Source organism: Portunus trituberculatus, chromosome 18 (genome assembly GCF_017591435.1).
Source record: "Portunus trituberculatus isolate SZX2019 chromosome 18, ASM1759143v1, whole genome shotgun sequence".
NCBI lineage: Eukaryota > Metazoa > Arthropoda > Malacostraca > Decapoda > Portunidae > Portunus > Portunus trituberculatus.
This window is the reverse complement of record NC_059272.1, coordinates 18827461-18837378: the sequence shown is the minus strand read 5'-3', so window position 1 is coordinate 18837378 and position 9918 is coordinate 18827461. Positions and strand designations below refer to the sequence as shown.

Sequence of the window (9918 nt, the reverse complement as noted above, 5' to 3'; positions counted from 1 at the left end):
CCACCTTATTGTAACCCCAAAAACGCGAAGAGATGGAACGCGAAGGAAGACTGTGAGAAGACAAGAAGGAAAGAAGGAAGATAAGTAGAAAGAACGCCAAAAAGAAACAGTGAGAAGGAAAGTGATATGCGACATGAATGAAGAAAGGAGACCATGAGAAAATAAAGAAGGAAAAAAAAATGAAGATAGGTCGAAGGAATTCCATGAAGAAAGGATATCAGAAAGTAGGAAGAAAAGAAGGAAGATATGTAGATAAAAGGAATGCCGAGATGAAACCTGAAGAAGAGGAATATGAGAAAATACGAAAGAAGGACAATAAGGAGAAGGGCCACTAAAGAAATGAAACGTGAATGAAAAAGGAAAAATATAAGAAAACAAGAAAGAAGATACAAGAAGGAAGAAAAAAGGAAGAAAGACAAGCAAAAACAAAACCAAGAAGAAATTAAACAAGGAAGTAGGAAAAACATGGAAAAAAAAGGAAAATGAGTGTAAGGGAAAATATAAACAACAAGAACTTGAAACTGCTCTCTTACCAGGAATATCAGGTAAATATTGACCAGACCAGCACGATCTCAGTCTCTCCCACCCTCCAACCCCGCGCCAAAAAAGAAGAGAGAAAAAAAAAAAAAAACTAACTCCCGCCTTCTCTACAGAGGACATTCAGTGACGTCATATTATTTTAGTGATAGTTAAAATGATTCTAGTACATGCATGAAAGAAAGACGAAAACCACCAAGAACTGAAATATAATAAAATCCTAAACACACATACATCCGTACACACTCACTTATCAGCCCTATAGTATTAAAAAAGAAACCCTAATACACACAGGCTTTCTACCACTCCTTCAAATATATCCTCGTTCATGTTCGAAGCTTCTGTCTCGAACCAGCATCGCGATACTCCGGTGATAATTCGAGCCGCCATTACTCAGCTACGTAATGGCGTACAGTATTATGATAGTAGCGATTCTACACTGAATAAACCAAATAATAAGACATATGAAGCATGAATGAATGAAAATATAACAAAAACCCATATAAAAGGCCAAACAACACCAGCAGCATTCATTGGCAGCCCTAATGAGAGAAACTGGAAAAACAATTTATCAAAACACGGCTTCAAACACTCACTGTCATGACAGCACACAGCATAATGCCAGGACGCACTCAGCCGCACATCCCAGCCCCTGCACCCAGCCACGGGACACTTGCGCCTGCCACGTGCCTACTATCCTGCCTCGGGGCGGTGGTAGCGTTTCCCTGCCGCTGGTGATTACTGCGTCCTTTACCGCCGCTTTGAGTGCCTCTACGTGACAATGTTTCTTCTCAACGGAGTGTTAAATGAGTAATAATGGAAAAAACATACGGTAAAAATAGGTTAAGATATATAAATCAATAAATACGAACGTAGATGAATAAAAAATCATTTAAAACAAAGACATTTCCCGCACAAACAGTGTAGGGAAGGTGTGATGAGTTGTTACCTTGGTACAACACTGCCTCATTTTTTCCTTGGTCTATATAATAGGGAATCATTGTGGAAATCCATGTTATTTTTCTTTCTCCCAAATTACATACTGATGTGCTTCCATTTGCGAAATCCTTTTAATGAAATGTCATGTATCTGTTTTCCCAATAAGCAATAACGCCACTTTTCCATTGTCAATAATTAATCAATACTTCAATGAGTACCTGCTACTTCCTCTTGTCCGTATCAAATTTTATCAATGTAACTTATTAATTTCTTTCAAGTAGCCTTAATCTTCATAATTCACAACCGATTACTATTATTCCAGATGTACTGATAGAAATTCATTAGTCATTTCCCCAATAACTTCTGTCTCTCCCACTAATTGCTATTCCAATGTGTTAGCTACAGTTTCAATTAATATTTCGAATTAAGCACAAATCATTATTGATCATTTTCTTTAATCACCTCAATATCAGGGACCTGCAGCTAATTACATTCACCATTACAACACACACAAGGAAGGTTACCACTTCCCCTCAGTGCTCAGAGTGACATCCTGCACATTACACAATCCCATCCCCCAGCACAGCAGGCAGCTTCCTGCAGACATTGTCAACCAATCACTTCACTTCACAGAATACATTGCCAGCCCACATGGGACAATATGGCTGGGGGGACCCAAGCCACCCCTCAAAGCCCCACCCTTGACACTGGTGAGGGGGAGGGTGAAGAGGACATTATGTCACACTAGCGTAGACATGGTCAAAGTTGAATTACTGCACTCTCTTATTGTATTCAGAGGTTTTCCTCAGTCTTATGTCCTCTGGTCTGTTGGGAATCTATCAACACTCAAGTTCTATAAGACTGTCTGTCGGCAGATCAGAGGACTCAAGGCGAGGGAAGATGCTAGACAACGTACAAGAAGCAAGTCCGGAATGTTGTGTTTCTGACAACAACTTCACTCTGGACTTAGAATGATTCATGCAATACAAAATCAAGATTGCATCCTCTTGGGGTATAAAAAATCTAATCAATATCTAATCAAAACAATAAAAAGAGGCACCTTTTTTCTAAAAAGCATTTGGTGTCAAAATAGAGAAACCCTCATTACATAAATGTATTTTAATATTTTAAGACACATACTCACTTATTTATATGTTTTTCAATTAAAACAGTACATGCATTAGGATTATATATCACCTTCTTATCTACACCCTTATTGTCAGTCTTCATTGTAGTGCTGCTTACAACATTCATGGAACCACCCTTGTTTTTGCCTACTTTATTCACTGATTTCTTACTAGTTTTATAGTGTCCATAATCAGAATTATGAATTGGAGTGCAATACGGGCACTTGTAAGGTGCTGAAAGACTGAGAAGTCTACAACTGCATGCTTTTTTTGGACTCCCACTTGTCATCACCCTTTTTGTCTTACGCTGAGGCTCAAAGCTCGAGGCTGGTGGCTCTGGCCTTAAGTATTGCTGTCTCTGTAGCTGCTGCAGGCGGGCACGTGCCTCCTGCTGCAGAGTGTCCGGGATGAAATCAGATCTTGAGAGCCTTGGTTTAGGGACTGCACCACCACCACCACCACTTGCCTCACCCCATGGTGGTGGAGAAGGTGCCCTGAAATGGGGTTCCTCATGGCCAGTCCTGCTTCTTGAGGGTTTCCTAACATAGTGACTAAAGCTCCCAGAATCAATGGCTTCCTCATACTCATCTTCCTCCTCTCGCCTCCAGTGGATTCTTGAGGGAGCAGAGCAAGTATGATTCACTCGGTAATCCTTGCTGTTCCCTCTGAAGGTTGATGAATATATGACATTGCGGTCACTCTGCTTTGGCACTCCTGAAGCATGGTGGAAGTGGTCTGAGCTGCACGCTGCATCCTCCTCTCTGTGCCACCTTTCATGCACTTTCTCTCCTCTGTCTCTGTCCCCTTTATTTGCAACATTTTCCTTGTTTCCTCCTCCTTCTGCAAAGCCTTCTTTATCCTGAGTATTATGTGGATGGGCTGAGGAAGAAGAGGAGGAGGCAGAGGAGGATTCAGGTGAGGGTGGTCTCTCCCCATCGTCTTCCTCATCCCCACCCAAGCGACGAGTTGCTGCATCCTAGGGAGAGAAGGAGAGGATGAAAAAAGAGAGAGAGAGAGAGAGAGAGAGAGAGAGAGAGAGAGAGAGAGAGAGAGAGAGAGAGAGAGAGAGAGAGAGAGAGAGAGAGAGAGAGAGAGAGAGAGAGAGAGAGAGAGAGAGAGAGAGAACATAGATAGATAGAACTGCAAAGGATGAGAGCCACAGAGGAAGATGCAAGGGACAGAGACAACTGATGGAGACTCATTCAAGGCACCAACAAGGAAACAGGAATAGACGAAGACAGAGCTTGAATTCCTGTGCACTGCTGAGTCTTACCTGAAACATGGTGATGGCCTCTGAGTTAAGGGCATTGGCACTACGAAGGAAGGCCTGCTTGGCTGCCTCTTGACACAGCAGCAGCTCAGAGCGTAGCCTACTGTTTTCCTCCTCCAGGACCTGCAGCTGAAGCTTTACAAAACAGCCACCATTAATTGCAGGAATATAAGGTGCAGTATGAGTGTGGTAAATGTTAAGGTGATGGCAAGTTCAATGATTAAATTATCTATGAAATGTGGATAAAAGTATGTATATTGCTTGTATTTATGTCATTTGAACAATAAATAAATCTTAATAGAAAAATATGACACTTAAATTTCAATAAACATATAATGTAATCTTACATGAACATTACCAGAATAAAAAAGCATCTTCCTCTAATCTTATTCATGTATGTAGCTCCCAAAACTATCTTTGCATGTAGCGCAAACTGTGGCATAATGAACCATGTGAAGCAGGCTGCCTCATCACACGGTGTGTCAGTTAGATTGGTGTATGTGGCTTGACACAGACCTAATATATCAATCTACTTCCCAGGTTCTTTGATATATATATATGGTATCGATCCTTAGTACAGAGTTGCCAATTACCCGATGTGTCAAATAACATTGTCCATTGTGTCAGAATGCAACCCTCTTGTTTTTAAAGACAGTTTTGGGAGGCACTGTACATACTTGTAAGCAATGGGGAGTTTTCAGAACTAGTGGTTGTCACTAGATGGCAGCACAGTACATATCCCCTATGCTCTCACAGGGGTAATATAGAACATACCTGCAGTGTCATTCTATAAAGAGATGCAATAAGTCGTTGTTATAACATATTTTTCTACATAATTCCTTCTAAATCAAACCCTATTCATGAACAAATGTATATAAGTTGATTTTCTCATGAATTGGCATTGAGACTTATTTGATTATCTCCACATTTCCAAAAAGGTACACCCTTGATCACAAGTGTATTAATCCAGTCAACAGTAAACATGAAAACAACATGTGCATGTCACTTAAAAGTCCAAACCACACACATCAACTTAGTATAAAGAAACAACAATTCTAATTAAGAATAGGCAACTCAAGTATCCTGGTGAGAGTGTTGCTGTCTAACACAACCTCTGCTGCTGTTTAACTTAACAAAACACATTGTGGGACAAATAGTTAATTCCTGTAGTAATGTCCATGTCACTATGCCATGAGGAGGAGGAGGGAAGCTTCACATATTCTTCTCTCCTCACTCTGCAGCTATCCAGTGATATGCTCATCTTTTGCTCAATTGTTTTGCCACGTCTTGATCTTGATGAAAACAATGCTAAAATCCTCACGAAAATAACTTTACGTACACATATATCACGATGTTACTGAGTATGCTGAGTCATACTATATAGGACAGTCAAAGGTTTTACCTTTTTCATTGTCCAAATCAATAGATTTTAGGTTTGCAATATGCCATATTTAAGACATTATTACAAGATAATCACAAAAAAATATTTTTGTTTTGACAAACTTCTCCCAAAATTATCCATACAGGATATTTAAAAGTAGATACAGAATGTCAACAGTAACATAATAATCAAAGTCCTATGCCTCTGTATGCACCTGGGATTTTATACAACAATGATTTAGCTCATGTCAGTAGAGGACATGTAGCAGCGGTGACATCTGGTGAATTAGTTCTGAAACCTCCCCATTATGCATTATAATAAATTAATAACAGAATAAATAAGTATTACTTGCAAGCCATTATGCATCACAATAGGAGAACAAAAGGATCAAATTATATCCAATCATTTGATGCTGAAAAAGTCACTGAACATATCATGCAATTCTAATGCTAAAACATAACAAGGGAAAAGGAAGCATCCAGACAGGTATCTCTGGGAACAAAATGAATGAGGATTTAATTAACAATGTAACCATACCCAAACCATTATTCCATCTTGCATGCAGTGCCTGGAATGATGAGCAGTCCATCAGCATCATTTATTTTACCCACCATTCAAACATTGCAAACTCTTCTTGTTGGCATCAACCAACAATAACACAATGATATGAGGAATGGATATTCTCTGCCTTCTATGTCAAAGCCCAAAATCCAGATCAATAATATAATTCATCCATCACCTGCATCTAAAAGGTTTGTAAACACACCAACACTAAGTAGTCTAGTACTTAGTTGCTCTCTATCAGGATGATAATTTCTTAAAGAATGTTGGTGTGGCTTCTAAGCTAATTGATCTCCTCAACCTACAATCTAGAATTTCATCAAACAAAAAATAAATAACTTTACACATGATGCTCCATATCATAAAACACAAGAACATCCTGATCTAAATCTCATCAAAGACTATGCAATTAGCCTTACACATAAAAGTTTTCTATAATCTAGAGCTTCATCAGAATATAAAAAGATAACTTTTCACCAAACACACCATGAGACGAAGAAATACTCACAGCTTTACTGCCGCTCCTTTCATGCACTTTTTTCCTCCACTTCACCAGCGTGCTGTGTGCCAGACGCTTACTCCTCAGGGTCCGAGCAATGTTCTCCAAGTGTTGCTGTTGGTGTGGACAAAGTTTGAGATTTTAGCAATGATCTATATATATAGCTATATAAGACAAGCAACCTCAAAAAAGGCTGTTCATCACTACACACTCAAACTAATGGAAATAAACAGTGATTAAAAAGCTATAAGTTTATCTATCAATGAAAGATATAGGGACCAATTTTGAACATCTAAAGACAACAGAAAACAAAACAACCCAAAAGTAACACATAAAAAATAGGAAAAAAAGACACAAAAACATGAGGGAGACAATGAGAAAGTGAGGTAGCTGTTACTTTAGTGGGAGATGAGGCAGTTCACTCTTGCTTGTGTCCCCTTGACAAATGGCATGGTGTTACAGAAGGGGATGACTAGAGAGGGACATAGTACATTAGCCAGAGATACCAAGGAGTCCATCACCTCACCAGCTACTACAAATGGCCCAACACAGGAATAGAGGGTCAGTGTGTGTGTCAGAAAGAAAGAAAGGAAGGCAGGGAGACAGAGAATTGAGAGAAGGAAAGGAGAAAGGAAAGAAGGTAAATATAGAGAATAGGTGAAATTAAATTATAAAGAATAAAGGGAAAAATAAAAAGTAAATATGATAGAAACATAGGATGAAGTGGATAGGAGAAAAATAGGAAAAATAGAGAACAAAAGGAAGGTACAAAGGACAGAAGGAGGGAAGGTATACAAGAAAGAAGAAAATGAAGAAGGTATAGAGGATAAAAGGATGGAAGAAAGGTAAGTAAAGAGAATAATGGGAAGAAAATTAAGTGAGACAATAGAAGGACAGAAGGACAGTAAGAATAGAAGGAAAAGAGAAAGGTCAGGTGGAGAAAATAATAGGAAAAGAGATGGAGAGAAGGAAAGAGAAAAGGAACAGAAGAGAGAAATTAAATAAGGAATATTAAATATTACTAAAGAAAAAGGAATGAAAATCAAATATCATGAAAGAAAAAGAAGGACGGAAGGAAAGGAGAAAAAGAAAATTAGGAAAGAACCAAAAGAAGAAAGGCAAGAATGAAGTCATTATGAATAAGAAAGAAAGGAAGAAAAAGAACAAGATAAAAGGAAAATAAAGGAAGAGAAGCAAACCACTTTACCAACCCTTTATAAACCTTCTTCACAGCAATATCAGAATGAACGCTCTAAGACAAAGCTCTATAAGAACAAATGAACACCTCATATCAACATAAGAAAAACCTCATTACTTGTACCTCATCCTGATTCTCCAGCTCCTGCATCCTCCTTGATAAAATGTCCTTTTCCTCCTTCTGTACCTCCAGCTGCTCCCTCAGGCTGGCAACTTCCTGCATGAGCAATGAGTGTGTTAGCCACTTCAGGATGCATCAAGTCACCTTTAGCAACTATGATGGGAGGAGTGTCTTCACCATTCTTTTAGCATGTGTCAAGTAATAGATGAATATGAGGAAAGTAAGGGAAATTATAAGAAGATGGTACTTAAACAAAGAGAGATAAGTATAGCTTTCCACTTAAGTATACATCTTTTCTTTTTCTTTTTTATATAAGAGGAATTTTGGCCTAGATAAAAAAATAGATGAAAAGAATAAAAATACACCCACTGAAGGTGCCAGTCACACAATGAACTAAAGAATAGATCAACAAAAACAAGAAGTGTGCAACATTAAAGTGAAAGACTATATAAATGCAGATATAGAGACAGGATTACATGCATCTAATTTTGATTCTGCATACTACAACTACAACTTAGAAGCATATAACTAAGTAAATAAATTATGTACACATGAATTGAAGAGTTACCTGCTGCAACTGTACTGTAGCCTCCTTGTATCTGTCTCTTTGGATGGAGGTTTCCCGCACCACCTCAGAGAGAGACCTCACCTGTTTGAGAAGCTCGTTCTTCTCGTGGCGCAAGATGCCTACACAGTTTCGAACTTCCTGTAGTCCAGCCTGAAATGTGAAACTACCTTATCAAAGAACAGTCTAAAGAGAGTAACTAGCCACTTGGTGTGTTTGTGTGCAAGAATATAATAAAGTCCTTGGAATAATCACTTTAGACAATTGAAGATGTAAAAGTAAAAAAGAAGTATTTCAGTTTCATAATGATGGCAACAAGTGACAACAGCAGACTGTGTCCTCACCTGGACATGATCATCCAGGCTGTTGATGGCCAAGGTTAGGTTGTCCAGGCCATGAATATTCTCACTCCATGTCTCTCTGACTTCCACTGTCCTCTCTGAACATGAAGGTCATTGTGATGGAAGAACATTTCACATACTCAATTACTCAGATTACCAAACAAACACTTTTACTTAAAATAAATAATAAAAGATCTACTTATATTTTTTGAGAAGAACACTACAATGAAATTTGGATAATCATCTGAAAAATGTGAGACTTAATCAAATACACATGGTAATCTACAACGTATAGTTTACAGTTCAGGCATCAAATTCCAAGTACAAAATTGCTGTAAATGAGTATAATCCCAATTCCAACACAAGATCACCAAGCAGCACCTACCCTTCACTGTGGCATGAGGTCTCTTGGCATGCAAGCCAGCACCTGGTGGGCCACCCTTGCCCTCCTCCATCTGTTCCTCCTGCTCGGGGGCCTCACCTGGTGCCCTCCCTCCGGCCTGGGGCTGCTCCTCGTCTGTTGGTGGGCCCACATCTGTGTCAGTGCTTGAAGAGGCCATGAATGCTCCTAGGCTTCCCTATAAGAAATGTTTACTGGGATAATAAGACAAGCTCATTGTAACACTAGTCCGAGCTGTGGTAAATCAGGGAATCTCAGAGTAATAAAAGAGACAGTCAGCAAGCATTATGAAATAAGATTACTAAACCTCAAACTAATTCATATCACAAACATTTACCAGAAGGAAAGTTTGCTCATGAAATTGGCAAGAAGCAATTCACTCCAAATGTACAATAATCACATGCATTTTCAGGTCAAAGTACACCCCACCTCCCCCCTCCATCCCCAATAAAAAAAAATACAAATGTAAAAAAAAAAAAAACATGCTAAGCTCAGAAAACATCTTCAACACACTACTAAAGAAACACCACTGCACTTATTACAAACAACCCAGCCACCCTGTCCGCCACCTGTCCCTCCACAAGACAACAACAGGTCTGAGTCTGAGTAACCTCTTGTCACCTTCCTGAAGATCAATAATATTACCAACCGCCGAAAATGACATCACACAACTTCACACCGGCCTAAATTACAAATAAGGCAATAAGTTACATGAACACACACAGCCATCGAAAGAGCTGAAAAAGTACTACAGTCACGAGTTTAAAGAATCTGTTGGAAGACTGTCACTTTTGAATGAATGGAGAAAATACTACCACGAGATGCTCCTCCCAGCGAGACCTCCGACCTTTTGCAGCAGCTCGATTTGTTTACATCGGGGAGGCCTCCCTCCAGTCATCGCCCTGGCAACGGCGCCCTTTTTTTTAAAGAACATAAGAAAAGAGGCTGTCAGGCCCTATAAGAAAAGAGGGAAGCTGCAA

At 39.2% G+C, this 9918-nt stretch overlaps 1 protein-coding gene across 2 annotated transcripts; it reads right to left on the bottom strand.

Annotated features, from left to right (window-relative positions):
- Nucleotides 1–2580: 2580 nt before the first annotated feature.
- Nucleotides 2581–9882, bottom strand: LOC123505497. 2 transcript variants are annotated; one of them, XM_045256835.1, is made up of 8 exons: nucleotides 9754–9882; nucleotides 8924–9116; nucleotides 8542–8636; nucleotides 8201–8350; nucleotides 7636–7728; nucleotides 6324–6428; nucleotides 3877–4008; nucleotides 2581–3579 (listed from the first exon to the last, which is right to left on the bottom strand). In XM_045256835.1, exons 2-8 carry the CDS (start codon nucleotides 9096–9098, stop codon nucleotides 2617–2619), a joined length of 1713 nt encoding a protein of 570 aa, XP_045112770.1. In that variant the 5' UTR covers nucleotides 9099–9116; nucleotides 9754–9882; the 3' UTR covers nucleotides 2581–2616. The 2 variants fall into 2 exon arrangements, with proteins under 2 accessions (XP_045112770.1, XP_045112771.1); XM_045256836.1 differs by having other exon boundaries at nucleotides 3877–4002.
- Nucleotides 9883–9918: the final 36 nt, after the last annotated feature.

Coding starts and splice junctions, on each gene's coding strand:
- LOC123505497 (XM_045256835.1), bottom strand. CDS start 9,098: ATGGCCTCTTCAAGCACTGACACAGATGTGGGCCCACCAACAGACGAG. Junction 6,429..7,635: donor AGCTGGAGAATCAGGATGAG/GTACAAGTAATG, acceptor CCACACCAACAG/CAACACTTGGAGAACATTGC. Junction 4,009..6,323: donor AAAGGAGCGGCAGTAAAGCT/GTGAGTATTTCT, acceptor TGTTTTGTAAAG/CTTCAGCTGCAGGTCCTGGA.